Source organism: Bos mutus, chromosome 10 (genome assembly GCF_027580195.1).
Source record: "Bos mutus isolate GX-2022 chromosome 10, NWIPB_WYAK_1.1, whole genome shotgun sequence".
NCBI lineage: Eukaryota > Metazoa > Chordata > Mammalia > Artiodactyla > Bovidae > Bos > Bos mutus.
The window spans coordinates 12,533,075-12,555,107 of NC_091626.1; the positions used below are offsets into that span (position 1 = coordinate 12,533,075).

The 22,033-nt window shown below is 48.6% G+C and overlaps 1 protein-coding gene across 1 annotated transcript in view; it reads right to left on the bottom strand.

Moving 5' to 3' along the window:
* MEGF11 (multiple EGF like domains 11) overlaps positions 1–22,033 on the bottom strand; it is a 391,669-nt gene that overhangs the window by 229,036 nt on the left and 140,600 nt on the right. Inside the window, 1 exon segment of the mRNA XM_070377308.1 lies at positions 20,689–20,789. Coding sequence (XP_070233409.1) covers positions 20,689–20,789 — 101 coding nt within the window.

Consider the following 22,033-nt stretch of genomic DNA (forward strand, 5'->3'; position numbering starts at 1 on the left):
ATCAAGATCCTCTCTCGTTCTTAGCAGGCAATTAAGACCTCCAGCCGAGGCATCTACACTGCTCCACGCGTCGTTTGTACACATGTCAGACTGGCATTTCAAAGCTCAATCAAGGCAAATACAGGGGCCAAGGCATGGTGGCTTTGCCTCCTACTCAAAGGGAAAGTCTACCACCATAGACTCAGAGGAAGGCTGCCCAGGAGTCAGCTCACCTCTTCTCTGCTCATACTCTCTGAATTGCAGGCTGGAAATGACCTTCAGGGCTCATACTGTCTGCCTTTGATACAGGCTCCTTTCAAAACAGAAACAGACAACCGTCCACCTTCCACCATTTGAATTGTGAAGTTATTAGCAAAGACTTTTAAGACAAGCTTGTGATTTAGGAATTCATGGACCTTCTCAATGGAGGATTAAAAGCATCAGTGGGCAGAGAAGCTTCCTGTCACTGGCAGCCCAGATTCTCCGACCCCTCTCTGGGACAGCTGTAGGCTGAACTCCTGATGATGCAGATGTAGTATTTTTTCTTTTTTTAAATTGAGGTATAGTTGAGTTACAATGTTGTGTTAATCCCTCCCATATAGCAAAATGATTCAGTTATACATATATTATATACACATTCTTTTTTATATTCTTCTCCATTATGGTTTATCATAGGATATTGAATATAGTATCCTGTGCCATTTGGTAGGACATTGTTTTTTTATCCATTCTCTGTATAATAGTTTACAGCTGCTAACCCCAAATTCCATTCCTCTCTTCCCCTATTTGCCTCAACAACCACAATCTGTTCTTTATATCTGTGAACCTTTCACAGATAAGCTAATTTGTGTCATACTTTAGATTCTATATATATAACTCATACCATATGGTATTTGTCTTTTTCTGACTTACTTCACTTGGTATGATAATCTCTAGTTGTGTCCAAGTTGCAGGAAATGCATGATTTCATTCATTTTTTATGACTGAGTAGTATTCCATTGTATATGACTATGCAGATGTAGACTTTCTATCTTTGCTTTCTAGGTGGAAATACTGTAGTCCATGGAGCCAGCAGAGCCATGACTGGGACCTCATCACTTACAAAGCTCATCTCCTGTACACTTGATATCTCTACCCATTTTGTGGCATGTACTGGGGTACTCAACAGTATGTATCTGCTATTCTTTCTGACAGTTTCAGACATTTTCTTTAAGAAGCCAGGGAAGGGGGCTTGTGTACCTCCCAACCCTTGACTTCTTCCCATATCTGAACATTGTGATTCTTTTGCCCTTGGCCTAACAAAGAAGTTCTCTAAGCATTATCCTGCCATAGTGGCAAACAAGAGTTGAAGTTATTACTGTGTGCCAGGTACCATTCCAAGCATTTTATATGAGTTTACTCACCTAATTCTCACAAGCGTAAATGGAAGGTACTATTATTATTCCCATTACACAGATGAGGAAACTGAGGCTCTGAAAGTAAATATATAGGTTCCCCAGATCAGGCTTCACCCCATCAGGCAGTAACAACTAGAGTAGCAACTGAGCAGGACAGGTGGTCTGGCTAGGGAGTGGGTGACCTGCCAGGGTCACACAGGTGGCTGCAGCCAACAGCATATCAATTAAATCCTACCAACCCTCAAGCTCCAAAGATGTCAGCTAAGGCCAAATGCGGCCTTGTAGCTAAGCCTGCAGGCCATTGGTTGTTACAGAATGGTTATGAGCATGAAACTGACACCAGATGCCAGGATTGACTTCCAGCTGTATCACTTCATTGCTGTGTGACCTTGGACAAGTTCTCTAAGCATTCTGTGCCTTTGTTTTCTCATCTACGAAATGAGAATGTTAACCCTACCTACTCCATAGGGTTGTCGTGAGGATTAAGTGAGTCAATATGGGAACGAGCTGGGAGAGTGGCATTGCCATATGTACACCACCGTGTGTAAAATAGGTAGCTGAGGGAAGCTGCTGTGTGGCTTGGGGAGTGCAGCTCGCTGCCCTGTGATGACCTAGAGAGGTGGGATGGGGTGTCGGAGGCTTAAGAGGGAAGGGCTATATGCATACACAAAGCTGATTCACTTTGTTGTACAGCAGAAACACAGCATTGTAAAACAATTACATTCCAATAAAAATAATAAATTGGAGAAGGAAATGGCACCCCACTCCAGTACTCTTGCCTGGAAAATCCCATGGACGGAGGAGCGTACTAGGCTACAGTCCATGGGGTCGCAAGGAGCCGGACACGTATATGATGAAAAGAAATGAGATGCAGCATGCAGTCTGTCCTAGATGAGTTAGCTGTGATGGTAACATGGGGAGAAAGAGAAGAGTGTTATTTCTACCGCCTAGTGGGCCACACTGGGGTCAGCCAGGGCTGGTGATTGCACAGCTGCATCACACTGTCTTACAGGACAGGGCAGAAGCCCTACATTGTAGACAAAGCAAACCTCTGAGGGGAAGGATGTCACTCATGAGTCAAAGGGCAAAGCTGGGCTGCAAAGCAGGCCCCTGACCTGAGCAGAGCCTGAACACTAAGACAGGGAGCCTCTGGCAACAGGCAGGGAGCAACCTTTTACAGGTAACATTCCTGGGGACTTCCCAGGCCTGGCTTCCTCCACATCAGTGCACTGGGAACCTGGCTCCACCTCTTCCTAGCTGTACCCTTGGGCAAAGTCTTCAACTCCTCTGAGTTTCAGTTTTACACCTGAAAAACAGAGGAATTGGGGATTTCCCTGGTGATCCAGTGGCTAAGACTCCACACTTCCAACGCAGTGTTAGTCGCTCAGTCGTGTCCAACTCTTTGTGACCCCATGGACTATAACCCACCAGGATCCTCTGTCCACGGGATTCTCCAGGCAAGAATACTGGAGTAAGTTGCCATTTCCTCCTCCAGGGGCTCTTCCCAACCCAAGGATTGAACCCTTCCAATGCAGGGGATGTGGGTTTGATCCCTGGGCCAGGAACTAAAGTCCCACATGTTGAGTGGTGTGGCCAGAAAACAAAACAAAACAAAAAATAACACACAAAGAGGAATCGTTCCTGGAAAGTCACCTCGAGGAGAAAATGAGGTCATACATACCAAGGGACGCCAAAAGTGTGCTTCCGTCCATCAGTCCCTCTTGTGAGGGTGAATGTCCCCCAAAGGAAGGTACTAGGACGTGTCCCAAAAAGCCCCAAGGAAGTTTCTCCAGCTTGCTTGGTGCCCGCCTCCCCACCTCACCAAATAATGAAGTCTTTAGGAGAAACTACACTGGCCCTTTGGTCCTGGCCCCAGGAAGCTCATGAACCTCTCACCCACACAGAACTCGTCAAGAGTGTCCCGGGAATATGGATGCCCCCACCTGGTAACAAAGCAAATGGCATTTCCAAGGGCTGTGACTGGTCCGTGATTCTTTGCCAGTCACGCTGCCTCTATTTGGTTCTTCCTACAATACACTTGCTCCTTGGAAGGAAAGCTATGACAAACCTAGACAGTGTATTAAAAGGCAGAGACATCACTTTGCCAACAAAGGCCCACATAGTCAAAGCTATGATTTTTCCAGTAGTCATGTATGGATGTGAGAGTTGGACCATAAAGAAGGCTGAGTGCCAAAGAATTGGTGTTTTCAAATTGTGGTGCTGGAGAAGACTCTTGAGAATCCCTTGAAATGCAAGGAGATCAAACCAGTCAATCCTAAAGGAAATCAACCCTGAATATTCATTGGAAGGACTGGTGCTGAAGCTGCAATACTTTAGCCACCTGATGCAAAGAGTTGATTCATTGGCTGCTGCTGCTGCTAAGTCGCTTCAGTCGGGTCCGACTCTGTGCGACCCCATCCCTCCCCCATCCCTGGGATTCTCCAGGCAAGAGTACTGGAGTGGGTTGCCATTTCCTTCTCCAATGCATGAAAGTGAAAAGTGAAAGTGAAGTCGCTCAGTCATGTCCGACTCTTCACGACCCCATGGACTGCAGCCCACCAGGCTCCTCCGTCCATGGAATTTTCCAGGCAAGAGTACTGGAGTGGGGTGCCATTTCCTTGATTCACTGGAAAAGACCCTGATTCTGGGAAAGATTGAAAACAAGAGAAGGGGGCAGCAGAGGATGAGATGGTTTAGATAGAATCACCAACTCAATGAACACAAATCTTAGCTAATTCCAGGAGATAGTGGAGAACAGAGAAGCCTGGTGTGCTGCAGTCCACGGGGTCACAATTTAGCGACTAAACAACAAACAATAACAATTCATTTCACTAAGAACTGCAGGTGAATGCTTCTGTTTTCCATACTCCCTCAGCCTTAACTTTGCCCATTGACTTCAAAACAAGAAAAGCCTCTGCCTCACAGTCACCATAACTGGTGCTCCCATTTCACCGATGTTCAGAGCAGATAGATCTCTGACATGACGGATGGATGAGGTGAAGCCCAGAGAGGTGGGTGCCTGCACGCGATTGCACAGCAAGATCACAGCTGGTGGGTGACTAGAACACGTCTGAAAGCTGGGTCAGGGCTCACATCACCAGCACCATGGTGGCCTCAAACCCCAAGGAGGTGGCCCCCCGTTTGAGACAAAGTCCCACTCCTCTGAACCGGGGATCAGTGACCTCCTCTGCTCGGAGCCAGAAGCCAGTGTGGAAGAGAACTCTCTGACAACAAATGCTTAGTACCCTGGACTGTTGGAGGCCCTTCAACCCAAACCATCCCATCAGACACCAGATGGCATTTGACTTTAGGGCTGAAGACCTCAGCGAGATTCAAATGCGGCAACCGGCAGAGAATGGAGTCCCAAACTTCAATCTTGCCACTGGGGTTTCCATGCAGAGAGGCAATTAAAAAGGAGGAGGATGTGCTCTGATTAGAAAAACACAAAGGCAGCCACGGAGTTTTCTCCTGGGCTCAAGCCTGCCCCTCGGGATGGAAGAAGGAGCCCCGAAGAGAAAAAGGGATTGCAAGATGAGGAGGAAGAGAGACACCCAGGAGACCCTGCGTGGCCTCCTGCCAGGCCCGGCCCTGCCCCATTCGCCTCCCCAGAATCAAATCGGCGGCAGTGCTCTCTGTAAGACTATTGTACAAAAACAAGATTAAAAGGGACAAGCAGAACAAAGCATCAGTCTCCCTAACAAAGGCCCTCCACTTAGTAAATTAGCCTGCTCTTTCCACCTGACACACTTTTAAAGGGAGATCTTCAATTACCAGGCGCTGGCGGGGCAGAGTCACACAAGGTCTGTACAGTGACTTCATTCTGCGAGCCCTGAGCAGGCTCTGCAATGGCTTTATGTAATAGAGATACTCATCTAGTCCATATAATTTGGAGAATCCTTTATGGAGGACTGAAGGGCATTGGAGCCCTGCGGTTGTTTCAAAGAGGTTTTCTGCAGTTCATGCATTTACCTTGCCAAAAGCTGAGCTGAGCTGAGCAAACAGAGTCCTCTAAATCAGGCCTGCAGCTGATTTACTATCAAGCCTCTGCAGTTTGTTTGGTGGATGGAAACTTGCGGATAAACACAGGCCAAGGCCTTGGTCCCTCCGCCTGGCCACACCAGAGGGAGAGGGGCCGGCTTCCAGTTGCCCCCTGAGACACCACCCCCCAGCTTCCAGATTTGGAGCATCCTCTTTCCTTCTCTTTGGGCAGGCTCAGCCCAGGGTAGCTAGAGGGCCATTTTTTTGTCTGACCAGGGACGGGAGGACGCCTCTCTGGCTTTTGCCCTTGGTTCCAGGTCTGTCTCCATCCAGAGGAATGAGACTGGTAGTGTCAGTCAGCTCGCTCTTCCCACCCCATCAGGAGCAAACATGCGGATCTGGCTCCCCAGGTGACAATTCACCACCACTGCTGCTTGCAAAGGAGAAGGAGAAGGCGAAGTGGGAAAGGATGATGGGAAAGGTGACTCTCAGGAGAGCGGAGGAGACGTGCGCGCAGACCCTCAACACACACAAGCAGGCGGATCTGCACTTGACACGGGGGATGGGGGCCCCATCCACGGGTGACACACACACACACAGACAGCAAGTGTGTACACAAAGAACAGGCATGTGCACACAACACACAAGAGGGGAGCTCTTCCCACACAGCGAAACCTAATACTCATGAATATGCATGTGCACATGGGATAAAGGCGAGCTCTTCCACAGCACCTGCCATGGGCTTGGTCAGCACAGATTCACTTATTTAATCCTCCCAACAACCCCATGAGGAAGGCAGTCTTGCTACACCATGGAGTCATCAGAGGCCTGGAGAAGCTAAGTGATTGGCCCACGGTCACACAGGCAGGAGGCAGCAGTCCAGTCCAGGGTCTGTGCTCATGACCCTCACAGTGTCAGGCACTACATACCGCACAGACACTCCTCGCGTGGGCTGGGAGCAGCGTCCCCCCCAGCCAGAGGCTCCAGCTGAGATGCCCCTTCCTCAAGGGTCCAAATGGATCACGTCTCCAGGTCAAGTGAGACCCAGATGCTCTGGTTCGGGGGAGAAGGGGATCAAATATTACAGCAGTGAAATGCTTCTGCTCTGGTTGGTAGGTGGTTGCCACCACTGCCCTGCTCCCAGCCTACCCTCACCCATCTACCCATGATCCAGCACCTACAGGATTAACCACGGCCCCACAACAGACCTCCAAGACTACTCCATTCTAACCTATTAGTGGAAGTGCCATATCTGTCGTTAAGTATTTTCATGCTCACCCCCAGGGTTAGACAAGGTAGGGACAAGGGGCCTACAACAAGGCGAGGGGACCTGACCCTCAGGCCTGGCTTAAGAGTTGGCTGATGCCTGGCCCGCGTGGTAGCAGAGGCTGGCCATCTCCCTCAGCCCGCTCCCACCCCACCCACTTGACAGGGAGCTGATCAAAGCCCTTCCAAGTCAAGTGTACCGATGTGGCCATGGCGGGGAGGCGCCAAATCACAATTTCCACTGTCAATGAAGCCACTCAGCTGTCCTTAATCAGAGTCAGCATTCAAGGAGACGCGGGACTGCAGGTCCATCACCACAAACCCCAGAATGGCCATTTTCTGAAACCTCTCTGCTCTGAAGGCAAGGAGCCAGGAGGGGAGGAGGAACTCTATAAACCCAAACCAGAAAGCACTGCAGGAAGAAACTTGCTGCCTCCCCATGACCAGAAGGTCAGTCCAACCCAGAATTGTTGGTCTCCCAGGCTCTGGAACCACAGACTCAATCCCCATAGAGCCCCAGAGCAGGGTCCCCAGACTCTTCACACACACACGACACTAGGCTCTGGGGTCCTAAGGGGATGGAGTGAGTGGAAATGAGGACCCTCACTGGGGCAGGCCACCCTTCACTCTGGGGTCTCAGGCCCTGCCCAGAGACCACTCCTTTGGGAGTCCTTGGAGGGCCCTCAGGAAAAGCCAGCCTACATGTCCTCCTTCTAATAATCTAAGGCTGCACAAAACATGTTCCCTGCTAGGCCCTGGGCTGGGTACTAGGGATACAGAGGGGTCCTCAGCCTCCACTCTCAACAAGCTCACCATTCAGGCAGAAGATAAATAAGTTGCCAATTGTAAGGGCAGTTGTGGGGGAAAGGGGCTAAGATCAGGACCTAGAGGGAAAAGGAAGAGGGAGGTATCCATGGGGCTTCCCAGGGATCAGCAGCTCTGCACTCAGTCTCCAAAAGCCTCCAGGAAGGAACTGGGGACACAGGACCAGCAGTTCCAGGAAACAGGGGCAGCCTGTACACAGTCCCTGAGAGTGAGTGCGTGGAGAATTCAGGTGCCAGGGTGGTGCATAGAGGATCAGCAGACCCGACAGGACCCTGGGGAAGTGAAATACAGAATGACAAGGAGTCTAGGGTACAGCATTTGGAGAAAGCAGCAACATTGTGGGGGGAGCGGGAGAGCTGGGGGCCAGTCCATCCACGTCGCTGCATATTCTCTTTAAAGAGACAGAAAATAAAAAAATATATTGATAGATCCTATGTCTCTATGTCAGGTAGTGACAATGCTAATTAAAGGATAAAACGAATTAGAAAAGATACATGCACCCCAGTGCTCATAGCAGCACTATTTTCAATAGCCAAGGTGCGGAAGCAACCTAAATGTCCATCTACAGAGAGATGAAAAAGATGTGGTATCTGTGTAAATTAAATATTATTCAGCTGTTAAAAAAAAAATGAAAGAACACCATTTGCAGCCACATGGATGGACCTAGAAATTGTAAGACTAAGTGTACTCAGACAGAGAAAGGCAAATATCATGATATTGTTTATTTGAGGAATCTGAAAAGAATGATACAAATGAATTTATACACAAAACAGAAACAGACCCACAGACATAGAAAACAAACTTATGGTTACCAAAAGCAAAAGGGGCAAGGAGACACAAACTAGGAGTTTGGGATTAAGAGATATACACTGCTAGATATAAAATACATATACTGACTCTTTGAGACCCCACAGACTATAGAGTCCATGGAATTCTCCAGGCCAGCATACTGGAGTGGGTAGCCTTTCCCTTCTCCAGGGGATCTTCCCAACCCAGGGATTGAGCCCAGGTCTTCCGCATTGCAGGCAGATTCTTTACCAGCTGAGCCACAAGGGAAGCCCAACAACACTGGAGTGGGTAGCCCATCCCTTCTCCAGTGGGTCTTCCTGACCCAGAAATCGAACCAGGGTCTCCTGCATTGCAGGCAGATTCTTTACCAACTGAGCTATCAGGGAAGCCCATAGATAAAATAGACAACCAATAAGGACCTACTATATATTCTAGGGGAATTATTATACTCAGTATTTTGTAATGAACTATAAGGAAAAACAATCTGAAAAGATATAAATACGTATGTATGGATAACTATCACTTAGCTGTATACCTGAAACTAACACAACATTGTAAGTCAGCTATATTTAAAAAAAAACAAAAAAAACAAAAAACCCACCACCAAAAAAAAAAAAAACAGGATAAGGGCCTACAGAAAGATGTCAGGGAAGGAACTGCTATTTCAGACGTGGGGTCAGAAAGACTCTGATAACACGGCATGCGAGAAAACACTGAGTGAGATGGGGAGTGAGCTGCGTGGTATCCGGGGGAGAGGGAGCAGCACACAGGGCTTCCTGTGTGCTGAGGCAAGGCGACGAGGATAAAGAGCAAGGAGGCCACATGGCAGCAATGGGTCAGAGTTAGCCGAGGCCAGGCCCCGGGGTTTAGCGCATGGTGTGAACCTCAGAGAAGCAGCCAACTCCCAGCAAGGACCGGAAGGAAGTCAGAGGTGGGATCCTGCAGATGTTGAGGGAATTCAGAAGATGGAAAGTGGGAACCTTGAAGCAGTTTCCAGGGAGAACTGGGGAGTTAGGCTGGGGACAGGTTTGCCATTTCACAGGCTTCACACGGCCCAGGACACCAGGAAGGGGACTTAAATAAATGCCCAACTACTCTGACACTAATAAAGGCTTCGCCTCGGAGGCTGCCTGGTCCGGACAGCAGAGGTTTAATTACAGCTGCAGCTGGTAATTAAGCAGCAGCACCTACATTCTTCCATGGCTGCATCAGCACTAAAGACCCTGCTGGCACCTGGTACAGGTGGGGGCGGGGGAGGGACGGGGGGCCCTGGCAGGGAAGCTTAGGCCTAAGGCAGCGGAACACAGCCTGCCCGACCCCAGATCTCCTGTGTCTGCGGACCAAGATCGGGGGCACCGCCACGGCTCACCCGCCCCTCACACACCTCCTAACTTGGCTTTATTCCCTTCCCAGGGTTCTCCACACTGCTGCCCCTGGACACCACAGTGAGCATGTCACTGGCTGCTTCAGTGATCTCCTGGAATTGTCCAGTCCACTCAATGCAGAGCTGGGGGTCCAGACCTGCCTCACCCTGGCCCCTTCTCCCACCACTTTTTGGCCTGTGCTCCTGCTGGGAGTGTGCTGATCCTGCTTGCTCTTTCATCTCTGCTCTGGCTGTCCCCTCTCCAGAGAATGCTCTCGCTCACAAAAATAATACAAATAGCAGTAGCTAACATTTACTGAGCTCTTACTGTGTGCCAGGCTCTGGCCTAAATGCTCTCTTTGTGGTAACTCATTTAATCCCCACGACAGCCCAAAGGGTAGGCACTTAACACAGCTCTATCTCATTTTACAGATGAGAAAACCAAGACAGAGCGGTGAAATAGTCTCAGCACGGTACGAAAGGCTTCAAAACTCATGCTCTTAGCCATTGCCCATCTCCTGTCCTCCTCCCAAGTTCCTGATCTTTCAGGCTCAGCTTGAAACTGACCTCCTTCAAAGAATTTTCTTTGAGCCCCCTCTGGCCTTGGATTCCCCAGAGAGAATTGTTTGCTTCTTCCTAAGAGGTGTCTCAGTATTGGGGGTAGAAATATAATGAATTCTGTTTCATCCATTCTCTCTGTTGGTCACTCATTCAATAATTATTCAGTACTAAGTGCCAGGTCCTGCATGTAGCTCATGGAGTAGAAGACATGATTCTTATTCTGGGGGAACTCACTTTTGAGTGGGAGAGATGGACGGGGCAGCAGCGTCACACCCAGTGCAACAGAGTGACCGAGGGGACCCAGAAGCTGTGGGTAATGAGCATATGGAACCAACTACCACGTGGCTTCCAGACATCCCAAACTACCAGGTCAGAAAACGAGGCGTCAGAAAATGAGGAACCCAAAGCAGGTGCTAACAAGACGGGTGTCCAGAGAATCTGCTGGGCCTTGGGGTGCCTGGACCATGAATTTACTCATTCAATAGCAAAACTAATACAATTATGTAAAGTTTAAAAATAAAATAAAATTAATTAAAAAAAAAAACAGTTATTTACTGAGGGCCTGAAAAGCAATCACAGGTGAACAATAGCAAGTCTTTGGCACTTGTTTCTCCCTCCACCTGAATTGTTTGGCAGCAGGGTTAGGCATCAGTATTGTATAAGTTGGGTCAGTGCGAATCAGCCACTCCAGGCATCCTAAATCAGTGCTCTAAGCCCACAGAGGCAGGAGATGCTCATGGCCGGACTGGCTTTGGCCACTCATCGAGGACCTGCTGGGGCAGCGTGAAGCCATTCTTTCCCCTCCACCAGCCTGATGACACCCTCTCTGTCTTTGCCTGCTTCTTTACAGTGTGATTATACTATGCTGGAATTTTTGGAAAGTTAAATGCACACACACACACACATAACCATTTTTCCCCACTAGACCCCATGCTTCTTATTCATCTCTCTATTCCCAGGACTCTGAGTGCCCTCAAGACACAGGTATCGAGTAAGTGTTGACAGATAGATGGACAAATGGAAAGATGAATGCTGTTCTAGGCAGCAAAGCTCAGCACCAGGTGCTGGTGACCCCAGGGAGCAACATCAGCACTGTTTCTGGTGATGGCGGCAGGCAGGACTCCCCAGGGAGCCTCTCAGAGATCAGCAGAGAATTATTTCGCCTGGCATTTATGTGTTTCAGACAGAACCCACAGCTCTGTGCACACATGCATGCACACACACACACGCAGCCATCCCCCACTCACTACCCTGATCCTGGCACCTATCAGACCATTTAGCAAAATTTTAAGATCAGACCAGTTTACCCTCAGTCCCTTCCTCTCCCTATACACCTCTCCACCTGCCCTCTTATCTCAACTCACTTTCCTCTCCTGGCCATAGGTCCCTCCTGCCAAGAGAAAACCCACTGCAGGAAGGGAAAGTACAGGATTGGAAGTTGATCTCAAATCCGGGGCTGCACTTGTCCATGTGGATGCGTCGCGTGGCCTCACTCAGCCGTAGTTTCCTCTGCTGCACAGGGCAGGCAGGCATTTGTTCAGTGTGTAAGTCATGTCCGACCCTTGCAACTCCATGGACTGTAGCCCACCAGGCTCCTCTGTCCGTGGATTTCTCAGGCAATAATACTGGAATGGGTTGCCATTTCCTCCTCCAGGAGATCTTTCCAATCTAGGGATCAAACCTGTGTCTCCTGCATTGGCAGGTGGGTTCTTTACCACTAGCCACCAGAGAAGCCCCACTGTAACAAGGGCAGTAACAGTAAGACTCACCTCTCCAGCCTGTGAACGCCAAGTGACACTCTGTATGGGAAATGTGGGGTAAACCACCAGAGATTATACTATTGTTTTATTACATTGTTGGAAGTTAGCAATCGGTCCAAGAGAGCACTGAATTAGATGTCACAGGGTCCGATTATAAAGCCCCTGATTCTGCCACTCACTATAAACCAGGGGCAGTTTCAGAGACAAGGCAAAAGTGCTAAGGTAGGCACCCCTGCTACGAAAATGCCTCCCAAACATAATGAAAGTATTTTTTAAATATATACCTGAACTCTAATAAGAGAAAGGTAAATCCCTAAGTGTGAAGAAAGGGTAGGGGGAGTTTATGAGTTGCAGAAGGTCAGGTGCTGAAGCTAAGGTAGCCCGGGGAATGTCAGCCCTGGCTAGCTGTACCATTAGTCCTCAGCCCAGGCTGGGAGCGTGGTGGGTAATGCCCACACAGGCAGACTGGGCCTTGGGAGCTGCCAGCCCCAAGGATGGGATACCTGAAAATGCTGCCCAACCAGCCTAGGAAAGAAACAGGGATTCAGGATGAGGAGAAATGTCTCCCACAAGAAACAAAAAACAGGAGCGGGGACTGGGGAGTGACTGCTTAATGGGTACAGGGTCTCTTCAGGAGTGATGAAACTAGATAGAAGTGATGGTTATACAACACGGTGAAAGCACTAAATACCGTTAAATTGAATACTTCAAAATAGTTTATTATGTTATGTGAATTTCACAATTTTTTTTTTAAAAGGGGAAAAGACTCTAAGCCTTCACCACACACTGGAATCTCAAACCAAATTATCAGTGCAAAGACTGGTCTTGAGTCAGTGAAAACCATTAGTGTGCCTAATAAGTGAGTGCAAAACTAGTGTATGGGGCTCTTGTACAACCCAGGACATGAGGAAGGGAAAAAAGGCAAAAAGGTTCACAGAAAAAAAAAAAAGAAATAATTACAACCTATATGAGGAAACAACCCATGATCAGGGAGAATCAGCTATCTCCACAAGCAGGGGAACTGACATTCTAAGAACTTGATCTAATAGGACTAATAGCTCAAGATAGAACTATTTGAAGAGACTACAGGAGTATGTTTAAAATAATTAAAGCAATAAAAGAAGGATTAGAATTTATAATGAAAGAATAGGACACTACAGGAAGGAAACAGGCAGATCTTAAAAAAAAAAAGAGGAACTAGAAATGAAACATGTTGTCATTGGAATTAAGACCTCAAAAAACAGGTTAATTAGCAGAATGAAAGGATTTGACAAATGGATCGGAGGAAAATGTCCAAGATACAGCCTGGAGAGATAAAGAGATGAAAAATTAGAGCTTAGGAGAGACAAAGGCTGCAGTGATAGAGTCCAACACTTTGGAGCTGCAAAAGGAGAGAACCGGAAAGATGAAGGAAAGGAGATATTTGAAGAGATATGCCTGGGAACTTTCCAGAACTGATAAAGGACATGACTCTTTATCTTGAGGAAGATGCATACCTCTGAGGAGCCAACAGTATTAATAAAAGTAACTCCACACCCAGACACAATCTAGGGAAACCGCAGAGCACTGCAATGACCAAGTCCAGAGCACAACAGAAAAACATCCTCAGACTACTGAAGGAAATGACTGAGAACCGGGAACTTCATCCGCAGTAAACCACCCAACAAGAGTGACGGCAAAAATAATGGCATCTTCAGACAAGTTAAAACATTAGAGTCAATCACTTCATAGACCCTTCTGGAAAAAAAAAAAAACAAACACTAAAAAAGGCCCTTCAAGAACAATGAAGCTGAACCAAGAAGGAAGAAGTGAGAGGCAAGAAGAGATGGCAGCAAAGAAGTCAACCGGAGTTAAATTTCAACGTAAATGACATCTGACTGTGCAAAACAACTGCAGTAGTAAATATGAGGTAACTAAATCCCAAAATGGTATGAGGAGGGACTTCCCTGGTGGTGCAGTGGTTAAGAATCCACCTTCCAAAGCAACGGGACTCGGGTTCAATCCTTGGTCAGGGAAACTAAGATTTGCTGGTGCCACGGGCAACCAAGCCCTCCCCACGCAGCTACTGAGCCCGTGTGCTGCAACAAAGGATCCCTCGTGCTGCAAATAAGACCCAATGCAGCCAAAAACAAACAAACAAGTAAATATTCAAAACTTTAAAAAAACGCTTTAAAAAATGCCGTGAGTTTACTGGAGTAAGTCTTATGCACCCCTCGGGTTCCCTCCTGGCAGCCAACCTCCTGGATCTTCTGCTGTGGGTCTCTCCCCTTCAGTCACCCACACACAGACTGACCCCATTGGGCCTGGGTGGTCCGTCTTTTGGGGACAGTTCAACCAGGTTACCCAAGTATGCTGAACACCCCTCAATGAGCTCAGCCCATCAGCTACATACCCGGAACTTCTGGCTGATCCCTCCACTTCTGGATCTGGATGAAATCCACACAGCGAGGGAGAGGCTTTGGCTTTCCCAGTGGCCACTGAAAGGGCTTCACTACACAGTCTGGAAGTTTGGGGGGGGCGGTTACTTCCCTCTGGGGGAGACTCTGACCAAGGGGAGATAAGAGACATGGGGGTTGTGTAGAGAAACTCCCTCCTCACTGGCTACTCTGAGACATGCTCTTCTCCCATCAGGAGAAGCCCTAAATATCAAGGGGACCCACCTGTTGAGAACCAGCTAGGCTCTTTGCAATTTACCAAAAGATGAGGTCAGCACAGCAACCATGCCTTAGCATAACTAACACCAGTGGTTTTCAAAGAGTGGGTCACATTATAGCAGCATGAGCATCACCTGGGAACTTGTTAGAAATGCAAATTCCCCAGCCTCACTCCAAGTTTTCTGAATCTGAGCCTCTGAGGCTGGGACCCAGGGGTATGCATGGTAATAAACCTTCCAGGTGATTCTGAGATTAGGATATCAAGCGATCGGTAAAGCATTGTGACTACCATGGCATCTATGTGGCACCTGTGATAAGCATTGAGTCTACTCACTAAATACCTCTGGCCCTCTGACTCCAAGGTCTGCCTGAGCCCTCTTTGCTGTTGTTTAGTCACTAAGTCCTGTCCAATTCTTTGCAACCCTATGGACTGTAGCCCGCCAGGCTCCTCTGTCCATGGGATTCTCCAGGCAAGAACACTGGAATGGATCGCCATTTTCTTCTCCAGGGGATCTTCCCAATCCAGGGCTTGAACCTGCATTGGCAGGCGGATTCGTTATTGCTGAGCCACTGGGGAAGCCCATGCCAAAGCCCTCTGCTGCTGCTGCTGCTAAGTCATTTCAGTCGTATCCGACTCTGTGCGACACCATAGACGGCAGCCTTCCCCTGTCCCTGGGATTCTCCAGGCAAGAACACTGGAGTGGGTTGCCATTTCCTTCTCCAATGCATGAAAGTGAAAAGTGAAAGTGAAGTCGCTCAGTCATGTCTGACTCTTCACGACCTCATGGACTGCAGCCCACCAGGCTCTTCCATCCATGGGATTTTCCAGGCAAGAGTACTGGAGTGGGGTGCCATTGCCTTCTCCAGCCAAAGCCCTCTACTCTCTGTCAAATCAACCAGCAACATCACAGAGAGTGACTGCTCCATCTGCCTGGGTCCTGGGGTGATGTTTTCAAGGAGCAGGCCCCAGCTGGCCCTCAATGGACATGTAATGTGAATAAGACATAGAACTTCGTTGTTTCAAGCCACTGGGATTTGGGTGCTGTTTGTTACTGCAGCGTAACCCAGCTCATCAAGTCTGATATGGGCCAATATTTTCAAAGAACAGAGCTTCCTAAAATGCCCACTGCCCTATCTTGCAAGAAAGGAGAAAGAAGGAAATCTGCTCGTACTCAATGATCTTCAGGAAATATTTGATACCTGGACAACCAAGAATGGCCAGGATTCAGCTGTCTCTGTAGATAATGGGAGGGGGTGGGTAGCTCTGGTGCAGGTAGTTCTAGAAGGACTGCCAAGGGCTCTGGGATGACGATGGCAGTTCTGGGCCAGAGGAAATGGTACAAAAAGGAGAAAAATAGGCCAACCTGCATTTGTACCAAGCATTGTGCTTTCTAGGACACTCGTTTATTGTTTCATCTTTCCTCCATCCACACACAGGCACGATCCATCCTATGCCACAGTAGGTGCAGAGAGGCAAAGGGACTTGCCCAAGATTGCACAGCAAGTTGGTGGCAGAATCACCTAAGGCCGTCACTCCCAAGTAAGTGTTGTCCTAGCACCTGCCAAGAAACAGGCTCCAGGAAGATGGTTTTGGAGGGAAGTCAATATCCCCCTGCCCCTTCCCAGAGCACAGGCGATGTTCTTGTACAGGGTCCCAAAGACTCTGGCATCGATGGGTTCCCCCCAGGCTTTGGTGAGCTTGGAGGTTTTCTGGCCTCCAAGGGGTGGAGAGGGAGGAGCAGAGTTTCAGGGGCTACAAGGCTCTAGCTCCTGAGTGCTCCCAGCTTTACACGCTTCTCTTCTAGCACCCTGCATCCTGGCCCACCCTGCACCCTCTCACTACTATTTCTTCCTTTCACAAGTTCCCAGACCTTGGGGCCTCCACTCTTTGTGGAAAGGTGACAAAGCCCGTAGGGGACTGGCTGGTTCCCTTTCCCTTTTCTCCCATCACAATAAGCAGGAGCAGAGTCCCGGTAGTGGCTAACACCTGCCTGTCATGGGTTGAATCGTGTCCTGCTAAAATCCATCTGTTGAAGTCCTAACTCCTGGCAACACAGAATGGGACCTTATTTGGAGACAGGATCTCACAGAAGTAATCAGGTTAAAATGAGGTCATCAGGCTGTGCTCTAATCCAATATGACTAATGTCCTTTAAGTGGGGAAATTTAGAGACATGCACAAGGAGAAGAAAGTCATGCGAAGAACAGAGTTGTGGAGCCACAAGCCAAGGAACACCCAGAAGCTAGGAGACAGGCCTGGAACAGACCTTTGCTCACAGATGGTCCCTCAGAAGGGACACCATGATGGCCTGATTTTGGACTTCTAACCTCCAGAACAGGCTTCCCAGGTAGCAAAGTGGTAAAGAATCCGCCTGCCAATGCAGGAGATGCAAGAGACACAGATTCGATCACTGGGTTGGGAAGATCCCCTAGAGGAGGGCATGGAAACCCACTCCAGTATTCTTGCCTGGGAAATCCCATGGACAGAGGAGCCTGGAGGGCTACGGTCTGTGTGGTCGCAGAGAGTCAGACACGACTGGGCACACACACAGCTCACACACACACACAAACTCCAGAATGGACAGACAATACACTCTTGCTGTTTAAGCCACCCAGAATGTGGTGCTTTGTAACTCTTGGCCCTGTAACCTGCTCCTCATTCCTTGTTTCCCATTCATCCTAAAGTCACCTCCATGGACATTCCTCTCTGCACTCCATCCCACCATTGTCAATCAGCACATAAATTACAAGTGCCCCAGCACCAAACTGGCCCCCAGGAAGATATAGGGATAAACTTGAAGTGGGTACAGTTGGCAGCATCAAAGGATCTAGATCGAGTCTGTGAACCCAGGTTCAAGTCCTAGCCCTGCCCCGGTTGTGATTTGGGAACCTGGGAGAAGTCCCTTCCTCACTCTGGACCTTACTGTCCCATCTGTATTGTGATAAGATTGACTTCCATGATCTTAGAGTTTCCTTCTGGCTGTGAAATTCTCCCATTTCCTGTCTAGATAATATTTGTTTGCAATCATTTTTGTACTCTTCCCTAGAAACTTACTCTTATAACCTCACCTCAGGGTCCACTTGCTTCATGAACCTCTTCCCTCACTCCCATGACCCTCCACACTTTTTTTTTTATATAATATTTACTTTTATTTATATTTATATATTTGACTGTACTGGGTCTTAGTTGCAGCACACGGGATCTTTGATTTTCATTGCGGCATGCGGAATCTTTAGTTAAGGCATGCGAACTCTTAATTGTGGCCTGTGGAATCCAGTTCCCTGACCAGGGATTGAACCCATGCCCCCTGCATTGGGAGCACAGCGTCTTAACTACTGGATCACCAAGGAAATTCCCCCAGCTTTCTCTCTTTCACACTAGTCCAAACCCATTTCCCTTGATCAGGCCCCATTAATTAACATGTTTGCAAGGCAGGATAACGTAGGCATTTAATAAATACTGTGTTGAAACACTCTGTGATGCCTTCCTCGTCTACAGCTGATTTCTCATTAATGCTCAACAGGTGGGTGTGGCTAAAAAGACAGCCTCTCCTCTTAACTCCTTTATACACCCTGCTTTCCAGAGATGCCTGTCAAAGCATCTGTTGCACATATTCCTGAACCAGACCGCCTCCTCCCACCAGGCTGCAGGCTCCCCAAGGCAACAACCATCACTCCTTGCTGTCTACATTCCCCAGCGTTTTCATAATAGGAAGCAACAAACATAAGTGGAGTGGATAAACACAAGCATATGGAAGAAACTCTTCACTATGGTCCAGAGGACCCCATAAAGGTCTCAAGGGAATCCCTGAACTCACTGAAATTGTGGGCAAAGAGTTTGTGCACATAGCTTTATCTATGATATGCTTTTGCCCAGTGAGAGGATCAGTGGACTTCTGAGAAATTAAAGGTCAAGACTCACAAAAATGTTAAGACCCAAAACCAGGAAGTGGGGAGGTGACACATATTAAGCCCCACCCTGTGCTGCGCCTGGTGGTGAACGTATTACTATTCCCATTTTGTGTGAGTGGAAACTGAGGTTCTGAGAGGGGCCATCTTAATTCCTGAAAAGAAGCAGCACGTCTGGAGTGGCTCAGAGAAGCCTCGAGCCAGACAGCCTAGATTCAAATCCTATCACTTTCTAGCTGTGTGATCTTGGCCATGTTACTTAACGGCTCTGTGACTCAGTTCCTCCATCTGTAAAATGGGAGAACTAAGGGTAGCGACCCCAGAGGGCTGTTGTGAGGAGCTGATGCCTCAATGTATGCAAAGTGATCGGAATGGTGCCTGACATGGGTGTGTAGCCTGAAGACAGTGATAAGGAGGATAAAGAAGAAGATGCTGGGAGTGGCAGAGCTGAGATGCACACTCAGGCTGTGTGACTTTTGCCCCTCGGAGCCATCACCCAGCACGCACAATACCCCACCTCACTGCTGAAACTCTGTGGTGCCCTCCTAGGAAAAGCCTCCAGACCTGAAAGCGGCTTTTCTAGCTTGGCTTCCTGGACGTGTCAGGCCTGTAGCACTGACTCAGCAGGTAACCACTGGCTGTTACATAAGGAGAAGGTGGGAGGCTATAAGCTGCCCTTCCTGGTCAGCAAGGCTGAGCCTGTGCAATCAGGACACTCTGCTTCTGCCCCATCTTCATCTTCCAAGAGCTTTACTGACATCCACTAATGGAAATTAGAAAGGCGATGTGCTCATCCATTCCTGGAGCCCTTGATGATGACCAAAATTCCTTTATAATGTCACTGTGCCCTGAGCGCCAGCGGGCCACTCACATCCATCCTGCTCAGGCTTAATGAGTCCGGTGTCCCACTCCACACCTGACTCTTGCTCTGCTTTGAGCAGACAGAGCAGCAGCAGTAAAGTCTTGGTCCTGATCTCAACTCCACACCTGGGTCCCCTCAATGGCCGTCTTGCAAGTGCAGTGTCGACCTAGGCCTTGTTCCAGCCCAGTCCTCTGGCCTGCTCCTGGAAAGCAACATTTTGGGGTTTGCTTTGGGTGAGTATCTTTGTACTTTTGCTGGGAAACCATCATTATTGAACCTATTTGTGACAGTATTTTTCATTCATTCCTGTAATGCAATTAGGATCGAGTTTCTTCAGCATTAGGGGAGATGTAACATCAGTAGGGGAAAATTGTCATTTCATTCCCGACATCAATACGCCCACTCTGCCCAAATTCTCTGTCTGGTACTAACCTGGTTTACCCTCTCAAAACGCAAGGAGAATACTAACAAGGAAACTCACTCTCCAAATTAAGAGGCAGAAGCTCTGGGGCTAGATTCTTCTCTCAGCCATTAAACAGGGAGCTCCTAGCTTTTCTGACCACTCTCCTTCAGAGGTGAGTAGGAAAGAGTCCCCGAGAGCCTGACCACAGGGCCCTACAATCATTCTTCCAGAGAGGTTGAGTGACTTGCCCAAAGCCACATGGTGTGAGGCTGAGACCAAACCCAGAACCCAGATCTGCAGGCTCCTGGGTGTTCCCTACTGCATGACAGTGCCCTCTACCCACGGGCCTGCAGCTGCCAGAAACCCAGCCCTCATCTCCCTGGGGATATCGAGGCTTCAGTTTTCTGTAGACAAAGAAGGGAAGAATTGACAGGTATCTTTCATGAACTTCAGTGTTTCCCAGGCCTTTTTGGAAATCCCCCCAATTACTGGAACCAGCATCTTTCAATCTTATTCTTGCCATCCAAGGATTTCACCTTCCCTGCTTCCTCTCTTCCATCCGGCCGTCCATCCATCCTCGCATCTCTCTCCCCCTCCATCCATTGATCCACTCACCTCTTCTTTCCTCCTTGAGCACCCGCTCTGTGCCAGCCCTCAGCACTTCTTCCCCATTGTTCCTCAGGCACCCACTCCAGAAGAGTTCACTACTCTCCTGACCCTGTCAAAGCCTAGAACTGATGTGCTTATATCCACCCTCTTAGGAGGCTGATCTGATAGACAAATTTGTGCTAAGGTGTTTGCACCAGACCCATTATTCCCCCAGAGCTGGCAGCAGACAAGGACTTCTGGAGCCCTCAGGTCACTGCCCAGGGCCTAGAAGACAGCCCTACCTCCCTCTCCTTGGTCCCCCTGCCCGCCCCTCCCCACTTCCACCCCCACGTACGTATGCAGAAGTCTCCATTCTCATAGTAGCCAGGACAGCACTGGGATCTTCGCCGGTACATCGTTCGCAGCCCACGCCGATATGCCGTCTTATAACTGATCCTAAGGCACAGGAGAGAAAGCCACTTGAAAGTATTGAAAATCAATCACTCCTGTTAGAATGATATTTGTGTTAAGCTATATCAAGGATGCCATTCAATAATGACTTTAAAATGCATGGCAGCTTCGACTATGAAGGAACACAATAAAGAAAAATCAATGGTGAGATCCGGGCCATCATGAGGCAGAATGTATTACCGACTCAGCAGTGTTTGCTACACCTGCTGATTTTTCCCCAGTCCCTTCAGAGTGATGTTTAGAAGGGCTGTAGAAGATACTATGGGGGTTACATTGTAGATGATAACTGGAGGCTTCTCCTGAAAACATCCAGACTCAGGGCTGGAGCAGCCCATGGGGTGACCTGGACAGGAGCTGGGCCCTGAGAGTTTCTATGCCAACTGCCACCATCCCAACCATGACTGCTGATGGCTCCTTGGGGATTGGTCCATCCAACTGGAGAACCAAAGCCAAATCAGCCAAAGGACCCCCTGAGTCTGACTAGGTCCCAGAGAGCAGATCAATCTCCCTCACACCAAAAATAACACCGCCTGGGGAAGAGCTTTGCATGCCATCTTGGGAAGGCTCAGAACCAACACCAGCTCTGCAGAAGAAGAAGCTAAGATCCAGAGAGCAGAAGCTGTGGATGGGGAGTCAGAGGCCTGGATTCCAGTTCTGATGCTGGCATGGCTGTTGAGACTTCGCCCTGTGCCAGACATACTCGCAGGCAAAATCTCATTCCAGTCTCTCTCTGAGACAGTAGCATTATTATGCCCCCCTTTATTTATTTATTTTTCTTCCTTAGAGTTTTTCTTCTTATTTTGTTTTATGAAAACTCCCCCTTTGTTTTATGGTTGAGAAAAGTGAGAAGTTAATGACTTGCTGAAGGTCACACAGCTAAAAGTTTCAGAGCCAGGATTCAAACAGAAGTCACTCTCATTTCAGAGCCACTGGGTTTAACCCAGTGGGAACTGAGCCCTGAGCCAGTTCCTACTGGGTGGCTTGCGAAGCTTATGGGATTGCCATTGTGGAGCAGTAAGACAAGGGAAGGGATGGTGTGAGGACTGAGTCCTAAGGTGAAAGTGTTAGTCACTCAGTCGTGTCCCCATGGACTGTAGCCCCTCAGGCTCCTCTGTCCATGGGATTCTCCAGGCAAGAATATTGGCGTGGGTAGCCATTTCCTTCTCCAGGGGACCTTCCTGACCTGGGGATCAAACCCGGATCTCCTGCATTACAGGCAAATTCTTTAC